Source organism: Punica granatum, chromosome 2, assembly GCF_007655135.1.
Source record: "Punica granatum isolate Tunisia-2019 chromosome 2, ASM765513v2, whole genome shotgun sequence".
Lineage (NCBI taxonomy): Eukaryota > Viridiplantae > Streptophyta > Magnoliopsida > Myrtales > Lythraceae > Punica > Punica granatum.
The window spans coordinates 23,686,728-23,708,300 of NC_045128.1; the positions used below are offsets into that span (position 1 = coordinate 23,686,728).

The 21,573-nt window shown below is 38.7% G+C and overlaps 1 protein-coding gene across 1 annotated transcript; it reads left to right on the forward strand.

The window, feature by feature from the left end:
- The first annotated feature begins 4,426 nt into the window (after window positions 1-4,426).
- Window positions 4,427-11,119, forward strand: LOC116194423 (protein PAM71-homolog, chloroplastic). Its single transcript, XM_031523234.1, has 10 exons — window positions 4,427-4,788; window positions 5,443-5,581; window positions 5,895-6,078; window positions 6,682-6,729; window positions 7,340-7,436; window positions 8,973-9,133; window positions 9,626-9,691; window positions 10,156-10,206; window positions 10,341-10,445; window positions 10,774-11,119. Exons 1-10 carry the CDS (start codon window positions 4,665-4,667, stop codon window positions 10,837-10,839), a joined length of 1,041 nt encoding a protein of 346 aa, XP_031379094.1. The 5' UTR covers window positions 4,427-4,664; the 3' UTR covers window positions 10,840-11,119.
- The last annotated feature ends 10,454 nt before the right edge of the window (window positions 11,120-21,573 follow it).

Genomic DNA, 21,573 nt, shown 5'->3' on the forward strand with positions numbered 1-21,573 from the left:
GAAGGAAAAGATAGTAGGCTGTGATAATAGCGTAATAGCTTTAATTAATCACTCATTCATGGGTATCCTCGTGCATCTCCCTATGCTTGTGATGGTGAAGAGGTTTACTGTGGACAGAGGACTTGAGGTGTCCTTGTCTAATCAACTCCTCAATCCCAAATTTTAGCATGTGACAGCGTTCAATATTGCAGCCACAAGCCTTGTGAAACCTGCAATATTTATCTAAATTTTTATCCAAAGACTTATCTTATTTTTAGTGGTGGGACCTTCGCATATGTGATGCAACATTGTGGACTTGCCTCGCTTTATTGCGTCGATGGCCTCTGAACCTGCGGCTTGCTCATTGTCGTCTCAACATGTTTTAAGTGCCTAATTTCAAGACACCTCATGCCTATTGCTTTGCATGTTCACTGGCTTCGGATGTTTCTTGCTTCTAGCCGGAGCCGCATATCCATGCAAACTACACTCAATTAAAGAATCAAAGAATCAAAACTTGCCACGGATTGAAATTAGGCCTACGACCTCACGGTCTCCAACAATTCTATTTTGCACATATAAATTAAAAAGCAACTTCATGATCTTACAAGGGATGTTTAAAGGAAATCTTTAAATAAAATCGTCCCCGATTGAATTGGTAAACGGGGAATGTTTATTCAATTATCCTCAATCCAAAGATTATTTAAAAATCAGATGGCTATAGTTTCTAGAAGGGGAGGCATTCATTGTTCAGATTATTGTATGAACGTGGCTTTACTATATTAACAATTGCATGCGCTAGATGTGTCGTGATTTTACAAGCCACTTTTAAAAGGACATGCCAATGTAATGCCTGAGATTTCCAAATCAAAGTACTATTGATTTCAAACAAATCAACTAACGCGGAAACTATTGTGTAATCAATCATATTCGAAATTTTAATTCGAACAATAAGTGAATTTAAATGACTTAGCTTGTGATATCTCTAGGATAGAAGCATTGCACATCTTTCGCGAGGACAGTCACGATCGTCATGAGGTAGCCTCACTGCACGACTTTGTTGTGTTGGTCTTTGCAGCATGTCGTGAGGGTATGTAGCCCCCCATTCACGGCTTAGAGTTTGATCACTTCCTGGTGCGGTGGAAAATAGCCGATGTGATGACTTTTTGTGTCGTTTCTCATAGACAACGCCAATATTAGGCTTTTTCCGTAAGTAGGTTTTTTTCGTAAACAAGTTTTTTCTCACAGATGTCGCTAGTGTCGTTTCCCACAGACAGGCCCCCACTCCCGAAAGCAGGTTTTTTTCTTCTCCTAACAACTGCCCTTGGGAAACTTGAACTTACGTTCTTTTACACTCTTTATTTTTTTCCCGGTAGGATCTCTTGATTTTTTTTCAACTTCACAAAATCACAAAATTTCTTGATTTAGAAGTGTTCATCCGCATAGACTAGGGCCAACGAGCTACTCAAGTGAGCACCGACTTTCTAAATTGGCTCACTTACAAGGTAATTCTACGGTGCAATCAATAAATTTGGTTGCACTATACCATCAAATAAATTACTAAGAGTGTAGGTAAAAATTAAATATTACACTAAAAAGCTACGTAAAGTTTTTCAAAATTTGAATAGTTTACTTCAAAATGTGAGTAATTTGCTTTGAAATTTGTGCAACTTACTTCCTGTCTTTTTTTTTTAGTGGAACTTACTTTCTCTATTAGTAATTTACTAAAATGCAAGTAATTTACTAGAAATTAATATCAATATAATCAATATAATATAATATATATATAAAAGAGGAATAGCGGAATCATGAGAATTCTATTTGAGAACCTTGAACTCATGGTGAAATTTTAGAAACCCTCAGCTCATGGTGCAATGCCCGTTTATGTTCCCTATACACGCATCAAATTCTTTTTAAAGAATTTAATTAGATTTAGATTTTATTTCTTAAACAACATGCCTGCTTGGACATTGAGAACTGCATAAAACTCGGTGAAAAAAAATTAATGAATATGTACACGATTCAACATAGTAAACCTTCATCTTCTTTAAATGGACTCCAATATGAGTCTCTCGATTCCGCACCAAATCACACGTGGGTGGCATCAATACTCTCATATCAAGTGGCAAGTCAATGCTTCCATCTCCATGATCCTAAAAACGTACCGGTCGGTCGTGACGACCTTGTTCTTCCTCAAGGTCCATGACTTCTTGATGATCCCTACAATTAATGTCCAACTTGAAGGAGGAAGAAATGGTATGTGCTTTTGGGTCCATACTGAAGCTCTTTATGTTATAGTTAAATAATAATACATCAATGAAATATTGATGTCATCGGTATCTTACTTTCATCTATTCTGATTCAATGTTTTAATGAAACTATTTTTCTTTAGGATGTGGTCGACATGATGAGAAGCAGAGAGGAGGGCTAGCAGTTAGAAACATGGCAAGTTTCTCCGTCCAATCCAATAGGTGAGGATTTGGTTCGTCTCCCTCATTCATCTCCTCTTTTCCGATTTAGCCATACTCAATTATAGATATGTTCTTTTTTCTCCATACAGTCACCGCAAGTAAAAGTAAGCTCTGGTCCTCTCTCTCTCTCTCTCTCTAGTCTAGCCTGGGAATGTTTCCGGCAGTCAATGTCACAACAGACACTCTCTACCTGAGATATGAATCTGTGAAGAGTTACTGTATTTGATACCAGTCCAAGACTCCTTTTGGATCTGCTTCTCTGTTTTCACAGTACTTGCAGTCTCTATATAAATTGCACTATACTCTATTTCTCGGTTTTCAGTGGAATCCATATAGAGTGTAGTCTCAAGAAGTTGAGAACGAACTACAGCAACTAGAAGGATTTTTGCAATTGCATCTAAATTTATTTGATATGCCCTAATCGCATGTTAATTTTCCTTTGCAACTTATCTAGGTGGATCCGCTGTATTTGTCTTTGTAATTTACCCTCTTGGATACTTTCCCATTGTATTCATTTTTGTCATTAATGGACATCATTAATTTTCGAGCGAAAAAAAAAGAATTAAGGCCGTTTACTTTTAGAAAATCCTTTTCATTTTTCTTTTCTATTTTTCTTCTCTTTTTTAAAATTTATTTCTCTAAAGAAAATTGAGAAATCATGTTTACAAACTCAAAATTTAAAATTTTCAACTTTATATTTAATATCTAATAACTATTGGAGACTTTCCAATTAAAGGGAGGATAATTGATATAATTAAAAAGGAAAAAAATTGATAAAGAACCTTCCGATAAAAGAAAAGAAAATTGAAAAACTATAAAAAGTACTTCTCTAAATTGCTTTGAATTGGAGAATTAGAGAAATCTTTTTTCCTAAAAAAATATTTTTCATTTTAAGTAGGTAAGCACACATTTTATGCTTTTTTTTTTGAAAATTTTCCAAAAAATTGAATTTTTTTGGCCAAATAAACAGGGCCTTATTCTCTCTACCTCTACGTTTTTCTTTTAAATGCTTTATTCCATTACAATTGATTTAGATTATGATCCAAACCAAGCTAAATTGATTGCAAGATCCTATTTGAGAAAGTAATGCCCAGCAGGAGTTTTCAAGTAATTATCCATTTACCTGTTGCAGCAAGATTTATTTTTATCTTCAATAAGCAAAACATTGATTTCACAACAAGAATTTCACTAAATTGAAGAAAAATATTCATAGATGTCATGAAAATAAAAATTGTTCGAAAGGAATTTAAAATGCTTGCATGTTGATGAGGATTTATGCACCAATGCTAGGGATAACAAGCCAAGTAAATTTCTTAAAAATGCGGAGTAAATTGATTTATCATTTAAAGTTGAAATGTTTTTTATACGAGTTATTTGTAAAGCGATAAAAAATTCAGAAATAAAAAATCTCCTTTTGCAATATCAAATGTAAAAAATTAGTCCGGTAAAAAAAAAAAGGTAATTGACTACGATAATTTTGATTAAAATACATATGCGCTTTCCACTTTATTTTGCCTCACTCACAAATTTCATATAATTAAGGGTTAGCTTTTTAAATCTTAAATGAATTAGTGATATTCATATTCATGTACCCAAAGAAACCAAAGGAAAACGTATGCATAATAATTAATTTGAACAGATAAATTGAATATTCTAATTTTTTTTAAAACAGAATTACTTACCTATTGATTTATTCTCCTCTGTTAAACCATATATTATATTATTTTCTTTTAGTAATAATATTTTCGCGCAACGTAATGACTACTTATAATAAGTTATTTCGATACCATTTTGATTTGCACGGTTGAATCGATTACCATAGATCTTCTCCTCAGTAGAAAGTCCAGTCTCATGTTCGGAGTCCAGAGTAGATCAGGAGCCGTCGGATTCTCAATGTCAACGGCGTCGCTTCAATCATCTTCTCAGATCGTTAAGCCCAATCCATCTGCCGCAGTACACGTGGCGGACCCCGACAGCGCTTTTTCCTCCGTTAGGATGGAAAGGGTGGATTTCGTTCAGTTCAGAGCTGCCGAGACTGTCTTTCTTCCCAACTTCAATCCTCAGTCTCACCTGGTACTCAGTCGAAGAAGGAGGAGGGGGAGGACCGAGGAGGGACTCTGCTAATTGGGTTGTCGAATATATTTAGGAAGATGAAGGAGCTGTGTTAAATTAGCCGAACACAGTTCACAGAGAGAGAGAGAGAGAGAGAGAGAGAGGATGAAGGGGCTGGCTCTTCACAGGCCGTTTGTTTCGAGGGGGAAGCTCCCCCTGTTAGCTCTCGTCGATTCATTGCCTTCCTGTGCCACTGCTGCTCTACCCACAACGCCATTCTCCCCCTCTCGTAAGTTCATCTCAACCCTTTTCCACATTTTTTCCGTCTTCTTGAGTTTGCGCTCTTTTGCTGCCGTAATTGTTGCTCTTAGAGCTTAGATGATGGGATTGCGGTGTCGGAAACTATTTGGTCAATTGGTCTGCAAAGATCTTGCTTAGGATGGGATTCCTGAACTTTATTAATTGGTTTGATATAATGCCCTGAAGGAGTCTGCTTAAGCTATGAAGTGAAAGGGCAGTTGACCCAATAAGAAGCGAAAAAGGAAGAGAAAGTGCTGATTTTCTGTCCTTAAGAGCACCCTACGTCGCGGGCTCTATTAAGGCCGCGTTCGTGCCCACATTTGCGTTAATGTGTGGGTCTGAATTTTGGTGTTAAGCTACAATTTTGGTGCTTTCACACTGATTTTGTGTAACGTGACGTTAAAGCGTAATGAGGTTTAGTTTACATGATTTACTGTTAGCTGTGTGATGCTGGAACTAAATATCACGAATGGATCGTACTGAGTTTGTGTATTGAAAAAGAAAAAGAAAATCATAATTTTGTGACATTCTGTGAAAGTGGAGATGTCTGTTGTGGAAATGCTGTACAGCCTCAAACACTAAGGCGAGGATGCTCATGGACTTTTTTGGAGTTGACTGGATATCGCTTAAATTTTTGTTGTAGTAAGATGGAGATCAATTCCCACATGCAGCATTTTCCGAGCCCAAGCCTCCAATATTAGTGTTGGATCTGGTGGATATAGTGAAAATGGCAACCCGAACACTCCTTCAGATAATTCAGCGAGCAGCACTCCATCTAATATGTGAGTTCCGTATGTCTTATTCTGCAGTACTTGAGTGGTCTCCAAAGTTAGGTCCTTTAGTAAACAATAGACATCTTCAGGTGTTTCGATTTTTACATGCTAGCTTAATTTTGAATGCACAAAGCACCTTGTTTTTGCTCCTACCATCTGCATTTGAGATGCGCAAGGGTAACTAAATTTTGTATTGCAGCTTGAAACATGTCGAGAGTTAGTTGACTAATTTCTTAGACTGAGTTAACGGTGGAGTTAATATTCTTTCCCCATTTTCCTTCCTCCTGGAATTAGTGCTCTCACACTATTTCTGATTTTGCAGAGAAAAGCCTCCCAGCAAGATACCTTACCCTCTCTCTGTAGCATTAGTGCTTTTTGGATGTGCCATAGTATTCTCTCTGATTGTTTTCGTCAAAGGTGGACCTTCATCTCTCTTAGCTACGATTGCAAAGTCGGGCTTCACTGCTGCTTTCACATTGATATTTGTATCTGAAATTGGAGATAAGGTAACTGCAAATAGATAAGTTGATGTATATATTTGATATGCATGAAAAATCAATTTCTGTAGTCTGTACAGGTAAATTGGATGGTTGAAAGTAGTCATTTTCATATTCAATAAATTCTCCTGCTATTTTTTGTTGCAATTGGAGAACTATATTAGAGGTAAATTGGCAAATGCAAAATGTGTGAATTTAATAAAAGTATGTTCATCTTGTTTCGACAAAAACTTGCTTGCGACCCGACAATTTCCTCTCAATTTATTTAATACAATTATGAAGCAACTAGAAGAAAGTCCTTTCTAATTTCTCAATGTGGAGATTCTAGATAAGTGTTGAATGTATTTGATATCAGTACTCAAAGCCAAAATCCAATCAGGTGTATGTAATCACTGGAGAAATTAAGCTGCTTATATATTCAGACTGCATAATATAACTCCAGCCTTCCACTAGCTATATAATGTAACTTCAGCCTATACACATGTTTGTTAAAGAGTGAAGGATTTTCTCTTCTGTTTGTCATATGAAGAATAATATATTCACATCTGCTCAGAAAGTATTTTGATTTTAATTAGGGACTAATTGCACGTTTTCTCCTTTTCAATTCGACAGACATTCTTCATTGCTGCACTGTTAGCCATGCAGTATGAGAAAGGACTGGTACACACTCTCTCTTTGTCTCTCTGAGCAGTCTTTGTTTTCTAAGCTTGTTTAGTCAATTGATTTTCTTTCTCTCAATGGTTGCACGTATCTGAAAAGTTCGGTTTTTCTAATATTTCTAAGTCCTCTCGGTTTCTTTTGGAAACATAAGTTGGGAGATAAACTGTTGTTGCCCTTGTGCTAGATTGCATGCTCTTTATCCCTGTGGATGAAACTGTCAAAGCTAACAACTGCCAGAGGTAATGGTGTATTAAGTTGAAAAATGTTTAGTGTTTTAGCATCTCCACGATTTAAAATTTAGGGTGACGATAGCGATTGGCTAATACTGAACAAATTGTGGCCAAATGTGGGTAAAACTGAAGATTTTCATCTCGTTGGTTAAGATCGATTCAGTTTGGGGAAATAAATCGTGAGCTGTAGTTTTCCCTGGTATCAGTCTGTAATAAACAACTGTAGTTTTCGAACAATGGATTTTTGTTTTCTTTTAAGTTCTTTGCTTCCAAGGTGTTGTGTCAAAAGATACTGCACGGATCTATGTTTATTATGCGGATACCTATATCTATATTTATGAGAATGAAGTGTACTGACAATGGAGAAATATTCTTATCAGGTGCTTTTGGGGTCTATGGGTGCTCTTTCACTTATGACTATTCTATCTGTTGTAATAGGAAGGATATTTCAGTCAGTTCCTGCTCAATTTCAGACAAGTAAGTTGCAGTTCCATCTATTTTATTGTTAGTAAACCCTTTTTTCTTTTGTGCTGAATGGAGCTTCTATTTCCTCCCTTTGACTTCGTAAAAAAAGTTTTGATGCAATTTTTCATGGTCTGGAATCCTAGGATGACATCCCAATTCATAATCCATGACCCAGTGCTATTGTTTTTTAAGTTAGATAAGGATTTCTGGGAGGCTATTAACATCTATGAGTCTATCCAAATTGACTTGGAATACAACTCATGTCACTAACTAATGCAATGATTATCCTGAAAATAATTATTATAATTAATATATGGACATAATAACAAAACAGTAATTAGATTTTGGTATAATTGCCTAGAAAAGCAAGTAACTGATCTTTACTACTTAGCCAAAAAAAAAAAATTGATCTTTATGATTGTAGGGTTCCACATAAAACGAAATTGTTGTAACTCATTAATAGATTCAATTTACAGTAATATAAAAAAATCACAAATCAAATATTTGAAAGTTGTAAGGTCACATAAATAAAGATGATATGAGAACTTTTGAATTGTTCTGTACTAATCTGTTAATGCATTAACAAATAAAATCAGTTACAGAACAATTTCGTATCTGTTAATGCACTCAGAATTGTTGCAGAACAATTAATAATTAGCTGCTAAGTTTATTTTTGCACCTGTTAAAGTAAGTAATTTTACTGAAGATTTGTGAGTAGTTCACAATGTCGTAGGTTCGAATCCCCCTTGTGCGTGTAGTCCTTGGTGGGGCCACCCATACATGTGCTTGCACATGGACTTACCTGGATCCATGGGCTTGTGGGGTGTTCATGGGCCCGGGGAGAATAAACTCCTCGCTATCCAAAAAAAAAAAAAAAGAAAAAAAAAAGAAAAAGAAAAAGAGAAGATTTGACAAGGATTATAGGAAATTCTGAGTGCTCTAAATAAGAATCAGTTTACCCTGAAAATGTAAATAATACGTATAGTGATTGTTAATACATATATGAACACAAACCTCTACAACGCATGGAATATGACTCTTTCATAGATTTTTTCATATGCACAGTGGTCAGAACCGGATTGGACATTAACTGGTTAGTTCGTTTCTTCACGGATTCATTTAGGTCCAAGTGGGAATTCTATGGAACCAACCACTTAAAATTGTTAATAATGATAAGCATTATAAAAGAATATAAAAGATACCAATATTTGCCTAGTTCAAGTTGACTCGATGCAAAGAATTGGTCCATTGAGTCTAGTTCATGCTGCTTTATTATGTATGGGAATCTGCATCCAAAGAATGATCCGGTAATTCCTGCATGAATTTGATCAAACTGGCCAGTCCACCAGTTTGATCACTAGAATGAATTTTATAGTAGCATGCTTGGCTATCGAGTGTTTTTACCACGTCTCTTTCTGGGTTTTTAAATGTTAAACTGCCAGATCGTTTAGATTTTCTGAGGTTACAGATATATTAGAAAGTTAAGGCTAATAAACATAAATATGTTGTGGCCATTCAATAATTCGATTTTTATGATATTGTTTACAGCTCTGCCTGTTGGAGAGTACGCTGCTGTTACCCTTCTGATCTTCTTCGGCCTTAAATCGATAAAAGACGCATGGGATCTTCCAACCATAGTTAGAAGTGGGGAGAAGAATGGCCCTGAACTCGATGAATATGTTGAAGCAGAAGAGCTTTTGAAAAAGAAGGTAATTGTCTAATATAGACGCATATAATTGGCAAGTTTACAACGATGTCGTGTGCTTCATTCTTTCCAAAGTTTTGGAGTCTCTTAGTCGCTTTTGCTCTCTCAGAAAGCTGTTTTGTTCTGTCCTTTGCCGTATTTTGCTAAAATTGGTAAAGGAGTTGCTGATGTATATGGACTTGTAGTCTAAGTATATGAAAACTTCTGTACCGAAATGTGCATAATTGAAGGTGCGTTGTCCTGTACTCCCCCCCCCCCCCCCCCCCCCCCCCCCCCCCCCCAACCCAACCCCAAAAAAATAAAAATAAAAAAAGGTAAGCTGAATACCAGTTGACTGGATATTCTGTTTCTTCTTTTCCATTCCCCTTTTCTCTTAAGGTCTTATTCTCCAACTGTGTTGAAAAGCAATTTTGCATTGGTATGTTGTGCTGTATTATCCTCATACTAGAACTGTGGGACCTCATTTTTAGTTTTGTTGCATATGTTTTTTTTCCAGGTTTCGAAACGGCTCTCGAATCCCCTGGAAATTGTCTGGAAGTCGTTCAGCCTTGTATTCTTTGCGGTAAGAATCTTCTTGAATTTTACACTGTTTCCGGGACTAAGGTCTGCCAGTTTTTTCTTCCCTTCTTCTTTTACCATAGATTGTCATATTAAGGATGCATGGCTGCTAATAGTCTTTGCTGTTCATTATATGAACCCCAAAGCAGCGTCACATTTCTCTTCATTATCTTGCGGACAAGGAAATATAAATAAATAAGAAACAGTTTGGCTTCTGAGCACGGCTTTGCTCTAACCAGAGGATAGACTTACAACAATCCTTAATTGTGGAAATAATTTTCCAGTCTGCCATTATTTTCTCTATTCCATAAATGTTTTCTTGGATGGACATATGAAATGAAGGCATTTTCTTATTTTTGCATATATGAGAGAGGAAGCCAAAAAATAATAATAATAATAATAAAAAGAATTGTTTCTGTTACTGAGCGCTCAATTAGTTCTTGTCTACTTGTTTCTAATTGCAATTAGGAATGGGGAGACCGCTCGATGCTTGCAACAATTGCCCTTGGTGCTGCACAGGTATGCCTGTGTTTTCAGTATGTTTGATTTGTGATTTCTGAGTTGCGATATATTTTTGCCTTAAAAATGTGTGAGGGGGAGGAAAACAAAGAGTGAATTATATGATAATGATGGCTCTCATTTTCGGTTCTCAGTCTCCTTGGGGCGTGGCAAGTGGAGCCATCGGGGGGCACCTGCTAGCAACGTCGTTTGCAATTCTTGGAGGGGCATTTCTGGCCAACTACATCTCTGAAAAGCTGGTAAGAACTACTCCCTCCATCACTTTGTTTTCCGGGTAAATTGTGCAAAAACCTGCTGAAGTTTGCCTGTTCGGCAATTGTCCATTGTTATTCCGAATAATGACCTCCAAAGTTGAGGTAACAGGGAAATCCCCTTTCTTATGACTCTTTCACTTGTTAGATTTGACAATTGCATAGAAAGATAGAACAAAAATACAAAGCCAGGTCTGAAGGAAAAAGAGAGGATAAGAAAAGGAATACGAAAAACTCATGGGCATTAACTATATTTTTCGGTTCATTCTGCATTTGATCCTTTATGCTCGTGGGTTGAAAATTTTGGATGCTGCAGGTTGGCTACTTGGGGGGAGTGCTGTTCCTAGTATTTGCTGTGGCTACGTTTTTCGGAGTTTTCTGAGTAATCGGGACATGTATTTGAACTAGACACCAACCACCTGATACTTTCTGGGTGGAAATACATACTGGGAAGATGAGCTTGGACCGAACAAGTCAATAATTGCTGGGAGAAGGTCATGCAGTTGAGAAACATTATGTCTAATTTTACCGACAGAGGTCGGTTCTTACGCTGAGCAGTTTGTGCCATTATTGGTTAATTTTGTTTTGATCTCTGGACTTTGACTCCCTGTGTAAGAATAACAAGTCCGCTGTTCTCAATATCATTCAATTCGACCGAGAAATGTCGTCTGGTAGTCGGGGAGGGATGAGATTTGGAAAGTGAACAGAACAGGGATAAAACATCCAGTGTCCCTCAGGTTGATATTCTTTCTCGAACAAGGGTCGGTCCCTTGTTCCCTTTCCCGAGCAAGGGACCCCCCCTCACAAGCTTTCTCCAAGGTTGTCCCACCTGCATGTATCCCAAAGCAACAATTTCTTTTATGCAGATTCTCAACTCTAACGCAGTACAAGACATGGAAAAAGAAAATATGGACCACCTCTGGACTGATAAGCTTTTCCCGATTCTCCAAAGTGCCGCACTATGGACTCCCAGTGCTCTCTTTGGCTCCAACAATTCACTCCCTTCAACCACTGGAAGCTTCTCCGGAGTTATGCAGTTGGATTTTTAATCTAGGGTTTGTATTAATGGTGTTGGGGAAAATAGAGAAAATAGAGAGAGGATGGAAATAGAGGAGAGGAAACGACAGAAGGAATTGAGAAGAAGCGGGAAATGCTTAGCCGTGGAGGAAGGGGGTGGGAGAGATGGGAATGGGTTGGGTCCCACATTTGACGACGTATGCACGGGAAGGCCAAAAAATTGTGCCATGTCCGCTTTCTGTCCACCCTTTAGCGAAAAGTTGACGTTATACTATCCAATGAAATTTTTTCAAAATATCGTTCTGTGTGCTGAAATGATCACAATATATGCTATACAGTGAAAAATGTCATAATATCGCGATTTACACTGTAATTTTCTGTTACTCGAAACTACATTTAGGTTATTATTATATTAGGTCTACGAACTTCTTTATGATCAATAAAGAAAAGGGAAAAATGACGCCGCACTTTTCAATCTTTTGAATTTTTCTCAAATCTATCGTATTTTTTTTAAAATTTTTTTGACACATCCTAACCTTTGTATTATGTTTTGGATCTATCATGTCGTGACTTTTTTCGTAAAAAATTGATGGAGAAATTGACAGGGCTCGGTTAAGGGCTAAATATGCCATGTCAATTGTCGATTAATCAATAAAATGACGACACATGTTCTCCTGGATGCTCTCTATTTAAAAAGACCCATATATTTTTCATATTTTCAAATTTGATCCCAACCCCCCCCTCTCTCTCTCTCTCTCTCTCTCTCTCTCTCTCTCTCTCTCTCTCTCTTCTTCCTCCTCCATCTCCTCTCTCTACTCCTCTTGAAACCCCTCCAGCTCTAGCCTTGCCCATCCCACGGCCAATGCCACCGCTTTTTCCCCAGCCACCCCTTCCCTGCCTCCTCCCGCTACCCATTCAACTCCCCCTCCATCTCCCCCCGCTGGGCCACCCCCGTCAACCCCGCCCCCTCCTCCCTCGTCATCACGTGTTGAATTATAGTCGGTAACAAAATAATAAGAAACTTGTTAAATGGTAAGACACTTGTTATTTAACAAGAAACTTATTATTTTTGAATATGATAAGATATCTGTTAATAATAAGAAACTTATTATTTTGTAAGAAATTTATTATTTTGAATACAAGAAAACTTTTATTGAATAACAAACTCCTTGCTAAATAACAAGGATCTTATTATTTTTTAAAGGATCCTTAAAAGCTCACTTTTTAGGAGCCTCCGAACCCTAGACACTCCCATTAGTTAATATGCTCTTTTAGGTTTTACGGACTCAAGGACAATATCTGTGTGAGAGCTTTTATATTAGGATAATTATCTTTCTATATCTTATGCATTCTGGTATATAAATAAGGGCGCCCTCCACACTATTTGGTGTGTGAGCCAATTCCACCAATCCTCTCTTCTCTAGAAATCTGATGTATTGTAAATTTCTAGAATTAAAACCTATTATTGAATTGATTATAGCAAATTATTTGAACCCTATATAACTATGGGGAGTGGACACAGATAGAGCGATTATTTTAGGGTTGATGACATATAAAAATAACCATAATGCTTGGCTATATATATCTTTGAGTTCAAGAAGAGAAACCTCATTCATACGCATGGTCATTTATGGAGAATAACTATTCCGTGCCTAAAGTTTTATTCTTTATACTTTTGCTCAAAGATGTTTCCAAAGATGTGCAACTGCAACGAGGATGAGCTGATGAGGCGGACCCATTAACAAAAGTCAGTCGTCATGCTGGACATCTCAATTAGCATCATTCCAAGACCAAATGGGTCCACTTGAGGATTATTGTATAAGCGGGTTGAGGTGCTTTCCTACTATTCAACTTGAGGATAATGTGACTAGTGTTCTAAGAAATGGGCATTGGTATTAGCCAAGATCATTTGATCCTCTGACAGGTGAAATTAAAGAGAGCCACTCAGATCAAGTTGCAGCATTGTAATAGAGTATTGTGGAGGTCCAGCAATAATGGTGAATGTTCTTCTGCATCAGCTTGGAGCAGTCTAAGGCCAAGAAGAGAGAACGTTTTGTGGACACAGACTCAGAAGCAGCCTCTTCGCGATCCTAGGAAAACCAAAATAAACGAATATAATTGAACAACCCTAACTAGAGGGAGAAAGGGAAAAATCACTTATTCTTAAAACCAAATGAAAATATGAATATTGACGCACCCTAACACAATGACCTTAACAACCCTAACTCTGTAACATCAGCAACCATAATTCACATTTTTAACCCTAACTTTGCAACATCAAACTAGTACTAAAATAACAGGCCTACATTTGCATTAACATCATCCTTCATATTAATTCACATTCTCAATCCTAACAGCCCTAACCCTGCAACATCAAACGAGTACTAAAATAACAGGCCTACCTCTGTATTAGCATTATCCTGATTCAGATCCTCTACTCCATTCTCCGCATCCAAAGACACCAGGGCCTAGACTCTTTAACCTGTACCTTATCCATCCTAACACAAGTGAAGAGAGTAAGAGGAAATGGCATACAAGAAGAGAGATGATAATGAGGAAACAAACCTTAGATATCTGACCTTGTGAGTGTATTAACATCAGCATTATCCTTTTGATTTAGATCCTCCCTTCCATTCTGCTCATCTCTCGGATTTCTAGGGTCTTAGCATTAGAATTCTGAATTTTTCCAAAAGAGATGATAAAACTCTAGAAATCTGACCTTGTGAGTGAATTAGTGAATCTATATTTGATGTTATTTCAGTTGTTAGATTGGAATAACAAGAATTTGGACCGTATGCATGTCCATAATATTTTTACGTGAAGATTCACTGCTCATATTCATGAAAAGAATGATAGCACGAAATTATAGGCTGGTTTAGGTATATTTTTACAGGCCATGATATACTCAGTCATTTTGCTGGTCGTTTGAAAGGATTTTCTTCGATTTCAACTTGACTCAGTTCTCTAAGGTCCGAATTGCTAGTGCCCGAGCTTCAACTTGACTCCACTCCCTCATGTCAGATTTCTTTTCTCCCCTATGCTAATTCTGATAATCGAAAAAAATGTTTCATATGGAGTCACCTCAGTGGTGTCATATATCTGAGGTCGGACATACAACGAACTGGATGTTCTCCTGTGAATTGAAGTAAGTTGTCCATGCTATAAACCTGGTCCACTTGATCATCTGAACGGGAGTAACTTTCCCTTAGGAGTAGGAAGACTCGATGCCCCTCTATTGATGGAAAGATGACAGTATTATAAGTGTCGAGTTTCTCTCTTATGCTTAAAGTCACTTTGATATTGCATATGACACCGGATATTTTTGGCCATTGACTGACTAGAAAAGGTTGCATTGTTGTATCATACCAGTTCATTTTTCGGTCAAAAAGATTTTGGCAAACTGTCTTTCTTGTAATGGAGAAAATCAGCACATCTTTGTACTACCAATGTTTTAACTTAGCTCTGATGTGCTGTTCTCCTCATTGTCATCAAGTACTTGTGTTCGTTCTCGGAACCTGCAGAAGAAAAGAGGACCTATTTTGTTGAAACCATTCTCATGCACAAAGTTCATAGTCCCTACTAAATGTAGTCCCAGAAGAGATATTTCTTACTTGTCTTTTGGTTTCCAACTGTTTCATGCAGAGTATGTATTAGATCTATATAAGCAACTTACTCTTTTGGGGAGTGAAGCGATCAAAATGGTAGCCGTGCGGACCCAAATTTTGTCTCGTTGGGGCATGCATGCGTGCAACCGATCGTACGGTTTGGGAGTGTCCACCTTCCTCGTGGGGATGCGTGACGGGCACACATGAGAAGGAGTTGCCACTACTTGTTTACGACCCGAAGGTCGAGGGCCGATGAGCTACTCGAGTCTAGGGGTATGAGATACATCTAGTTTGCTAAGGCATTGGTCTTGCAGAACCGAAAATTCCGAATTATGGGGTTCTGTTACGTGCGGGCCTATATCCCGCACGCTTTATCGGTACTCTGTTTGCCTAGGGCTTGCCACTTTTTATTTATTTATCGCATGATTAGGCTACGCTCGTCTTGCCCGTTTTGACACAGTAAATTCGAAGAAAACAGTTGATTCGGACTAAGAGCCTGAGAGAGGAATAGGCCCGTACATCGAGGAATCGGTTTGCTATCCTTGCGTAACGGATCATCGGACCGTGATGGTCAACATCTTGCGCGAACTGAAACTGCGAAGCATTGAATTTACTCGTCCCTAGGTAAGTAGATCCACTCGACCGATTCAACACTCGGACCGTTCACTCACCGACTGAGATTCTTACATGGATAAATGTACAAATAAATCCTTACATTGTTCTCTCAAATAAATAAAAATACAAATTACAATGATTGTAGCCCGGTCGGTTCGCGCTCGGCCATTATTTCGCTCAGACTCTCTGTGTGTTTAGGAAAAAATAGAAACTGAAATTAAAATGACGCGGGCTCGTGAGATCCGAAGATCAGGTCCGATCGGTTCGACGGATTTTCAAGAGGATAGAACGATCCTCGAGATAGCCGTGGGATCGGTCGAGCTCCCGGGTGATTGTCTAACCTCGTTTCACGTCCCTTGACCTGAGTCATCCTCCCGCATGGATATTAAACGAGTCAAGACAGTAACCCAATGTAAGACCTCATATCGCACTCGGGTTGCGTGCACTCGGATGTGTAAGGGCGTTGGACCTCGTGTGAATTGTATTCTAAAGGATCGGGCCCGACCCGCAAGAAAACATAGAAAAACAGACAAAGACAGACAAAAACAGACAAGTTGTGTGTTATTGTCGGATTTACGTGATTTATTAGGTTATGAATCGGGGTTACTTGGTAAGCAAATTCCTACCTTAAACAGACAAACATGATGATGTATTCGATGTGAATTGGTCATGGACCGCTCTAGGAGGGTATATAGCATTGGGCAGTACTTTAAAGAATCCGACAGACATGATCTTTGCAGTTAAGTCTCGAATGTGTGAGTTGCTTTTACATTGTTTTGTATCGTGATAATGTGGCTTTTACAGATTATGACAAGAGTGTGTTTTCGCCTAAAACCCAAAACCTAAACCTTTACTTGACTATTTGCCCTTGTTTGATTAAATCGAGTTTGAGATTAATCTGTTTTTCGTATTTTGAACCGTTCTAAGCACAAACTTAGGGAAATTGGGGCACAAAATACCACGAGAGTGCCAGGATCTCTGTACATGACCCATGTAGGATCGGGCAACCTTTCACGGGCCATCCCCGCTCGTGTCTTTGGTCCAAATCCTTAAGCGTCCTAATCTATACTAGGGTGACAAAAACATACAGATAGAAAATATGGGGGGTGTACGAATGACAATCGCACCTCGACAAGCGCCTAACCCTTCTCCTCTTCGGTATGTTTCAGTCATCCTAATGCCTAGGGTGTCGGCGGGTTGAGAACTGATGGTCATGCCCTTGAACCGAAAAATGTTTGTTTGTATGAAAAATAAAGACCACACGACAGGGACTATCGAAAGTTAGTAGCCGGTGTTGACCGGTCCTTTGAATCCACCAGGGTCGTGAGGACCCCGAAAGAACCAAGAAGACAGTCGTTCTGCCCACAAGTGGTCTAAAAAGGACTCGTGCACCCCGACTTGAGCCGCCTCAAATCAGGCCCAGACTCAAGTCAAGATACATGAGTACTCCCTAGATATCCATGCTATGCGTGACACGTTTCTCGGTGCTTTTGAAATTGTGAGTTTTAAAAGGGCATGGCCAACAGTTTTTGAATTGTCGACGCGATTACAGATTATTAATCGGTTTGTGCAATTTATTTCAAAAGCCGAGTGATTTATTTAGCCAAGTTAAACGTCCCAATTACCCCGTGCGTGTAATTATTGAGTTAATTAAAATCTTGCCGAATATTTTAGTCTATGGGTTTTGAGCCGTCAAGCCGGCCATTGGTGGACCGCTCGCCCGATAAAGCTCTAATTCCCGACCATGTTAGAATTAAATTCAATTTTAAACCGACTTTATGTGATTAATCCGGTTCATGTGAGGTTTTAATTAATAATGCATTCAAACATTCAAAAGCACACGAAAGTGGGCACAACGATCACAACAAAATTTAATTTGCCGGTTTTATGCTCAAGTAATCAATTAAGCTAGTTTTGATGTATTTTATTGACTTTATTCCTTAAAATCGAGTGAGCATGAGATTAATTTGTGTGGGTTCATTCTCACATCAAACAACTAATTTTAAGTCCGATTCTTTAAGAATTTAAATTCGTGCTCGAGCCGGTTGTCATCACAACATGCCGATTTTAAGAAAGGCCGAGTTTGATTAACAAACCAGGTCGTGGTTCTTTTCAGTTATAATTCATTTCACGACATTGTCAACCATGCAAGCATCAAAACAACCGAGAAAGAGAACCCTACACATGCCACTAAGCTCGAGGAATCATACCTTTCTCGAGCTAATGTTGAGAGGACCACGAAACCTTGAATTGAGGCTAGAGCGGATCATCTGAGCTCTTCACAGCGACTTAGCAATAGCTCGAGCATGCACGGTATGCGAAAGAACAACAATAATAAGCATCAACGAGCGATGACTAGTAGTAACAACAAACTTCTATAAGAAGGAAAGGGAAGAGGGAAGCAACACTGTAGTGAGAAGAAGCACCAACTGTAAGAGAATGGCGAGAATAAATTGCAGAGGAGAGAACCAACGAAGCAAGGGATCAAGAGAACAAAAGGAACTTAGCTTTGTTCGGGGCAAGGGGGGGATAGGAAGAGCAGTGGCAATGCAGCACAACGATGAGCTCAGGGAGGCTCGAGAAGAAGTGACGAAGGAATCGGGTGACTTGGGAAGCTCGTGGGGTGACGGGACAAGCACCATTCACGTTAGTGCATGTTACATTGTTGAGGGCGTTAATGAATTTGACGAAATTGTTGAAACCAGCCCCGCCTCTGCTGCAAGAAGTCGGGATGATTTTTGGCCAATATCTATTGTACTTCTTCGCTATAACCTCCAGAGTTTCAATTGCTTGAGTACTTGACTTGCTTCCGAAGTTCTCGAATGGCGTTCCAAATGTCTTCTAGTGAGGCCACGTTTTGTGAGTGAATCATGTCATTCCTTGCCTCCTAGATGAGATATAAATATGTTTGCCAAGTAATTCTGAAGATAGTAACAAGAGTGCCATTTCTTTTGAACTTGACAATGGCACATTTAACTTCATTCCTCCAGGTTCCAGTAGCTTTGTTCTGTCCAGTAGGTCTCGGTAAGAGTGATTGCAACGTCTTCTTGAGCTGCACTTGGAAACGCTCTATGTTCCTTCCTTTCCTTATGGTTGAGTGAAGACGTTGTCTGGGCAGCAATAGATTGTGGTTTCTGGTGTGTGATCTCTGCTCAGCTAACCAAGTTTCCCCGAGAAAACCAATATAGAGCATGGCGTTAGAGATTGAATCAAGACTGCCATGCTGATGTGTATTAGATCAGAGCATAAGACAAACTTATTTTATGTATTTTATGTTTCAGTTGTTCAATTCCTGGTTTATAGGGGATGTTAGACGTGTATTAGGCAGTTTTTATGTTGTAATGGCAGTTACTTACTGTCTTTATGTTTTCAGTTTTTTTTATGCACTTAAAAATATGCAAACTTTTGAGAGGTTACGTTGATGAAGCGTGTGCGTGGTTGTTCTTTTAATTTCTCTCTGAAATTCCTCTCTGTTCTAGTTATCTGCTACATTTGTACTGTCTATATTAATAGTGTTATCAGAGCTGTAAATGGTCTTGAGAGACCTGTGAATGAGTGTTTGAGAGATTTGTAAGTGTGTGTAAGATCATGTGTGTTTAAGAGCCTTGTGAGTGAGTTTGAGTAAGTCTCTTTCTAGTTTGAATCCATAGAGGTTTAAGGCAAGATGGAGGTAGGTTCGAGTAGTTTTTCTGCCATAGCAATATCGATATTTGATAGGGAAAACTACCAAACTTGGGCTGTAAAGATGGCGGCTTACATGGAAGGCAGTGATTTGTGGGAAGCAGTGGAGCAGGATTATGAAGTGCCATCTCTTCCCGACAACCTAACCATGAATCAAATAAGGTATCACAAGGAGAGAACCACCCGGAAAGCTAAGGCGAGGTCATGTCTTTATGCTGCAATTTCTCCTATTGTTTTTACTAGAATCATGAGACTTGGTTCTACAAAGGAAATTTGGGATTTTCTTAAAGCTGAATATGAAGGAGATGAGAAGATTAGAGGTATGAAAGTCCTTAACTTGATGAGAGAGTTTGAAAGGTGCAAATGAAGGAGGATGAGACTATGAAGCAATTTGCAGACAAGCTTGTGGGGATAGCAAACAAGATACGGGTATTAGGGACTGATTTAAGTGACAACATGTTGGTACAAAAACTACTTGTTTCAGTGCCAGAGAGATATGAGGCAACAATTGCCTCTCTTGAGAATACTAAGGAGCTGTCAGATCTGAAGTTTGCTGAAATTCTAAGTGCTTTGCAAGCACCAGAACAGAGGAGAATGGTGAGGAGAGAAGAACTAGTAGAGGGTGCATTGCAAGCCAAAGTGAAGCAAGGCAATCCTGCAAACAACCAAGGGAGCATGAGTTCAGATGCTAGAGATGGCAAGGGTTATACAGATGCTTGTAAGCACTGTGAGAAGAAGGGCCATCCTCACTTCAGATGCTGGAGGAGACTTGATGTAAAGTGCAAAAAATGCCACAAAATGAGGCATGTGGAGAGGATTTGCAGGGAGAAGCATCATCAGTTTGGAGAAGCACAAACTGCAGCAGCAAATGAGGTAGAGCATCTGTTTGTGGTCTCATGCTTTACTTCAAATGCATCTAAGGATGGCTGGCTTGTAGATAGTACTAGTACTAACCATATGACAGGCAATGAAGGCTTGTTTTGTAAGTTAGACAAGTTAGTAAAGTCAAAAGTGAGAATAGGGAATGAAGATTTCATTACTTCAAATGCATCTAAGGATGGCTGGCTTGTAGATAGTACTAGTACTAACCATATGACAAGCAATGAAGACTTGTTTTGTAAGTTCGACAAATTAGTAAAGTCAAAAGTGAGAATAGGGAATGGTGATTTCATTGTTGTTGAAGGGAAATGAGATGTATTGATTGAGGGTTTTGGTTTTACTAAGTTGATAACTGAAGTTTGTTGAAGTTCTAAGTGCTTTGCAAGCACCAGAACAGAGGAGAATGATGAGGAGAGAAGAGCCAGTAAAGGGTGTATTGCAAGCCAAAGTGAAGCAAGGCAATCCTGCAAACAACCGAGGGAGCATGAGTTCAGATACTAGAGATAGCAAGGGTTATACAGATCCTTGTAAGCACTGTGGGAAGAAGGGTCATCCTCACTTCAGATGCTGGAGGAGACTTGATGTAAAGTGCAGAAAATGCCACAAAATGGGGCATGTGGAGAGGATTTGCAGGGAGAAGCATCATCAGTTTGGAAAAGCACAGATTGTAGCAGCAAATGAGGTAGTGCATCTGTTTGTGGTCTCATGCTTTACTTCAAATGCATCTAAGATGGCTGGCTTGTAGATAGTGATAGTACTAACCATATGACATGCAATGAAGGCTTGTTTTGTAAGTTAGACAGGTCAGTAAAGTCAAAAGTGAGAATAAAGAATGGTGATTTCATTGTTGTTGAAGGGAAATGAGATGCATTGATTGAGGGTTATTTGTGCCTCAAATATACCAAACTTACTTAGTGTTGGTCAGTTGGTTGAGAAGAGATTCAAGGTAGTGTTTGAGAAGCAAGAATGTGTCATTGCAGATGTTGATGGGTAGACAGTGCTTGTGACTCCTATGAGAGATAAATGTTTTTTGTTCAATCCAATGGATAAAAGGCTTGTAACTATGGAAAATCAAATTGAGGAGACTGAAAAGAATGAGAATGGGGTTGTACAACAATTGCAGATTGCACCTTAAAACACACAATCTAATGAGCATATTGAAGCATTGGATTTTGAGGAATTGGTAGATGATCCACCTATAAGAGGCACCAGATCACTAGTAGAAGTGTACCAAAGGTGTAATGTAGCTGTCTTTGAGCCAGCATGCTTAAAGGAAGCCAAAGAAGACAAGTGGAAAGGTGTTATGCAGTAGGAGTCGA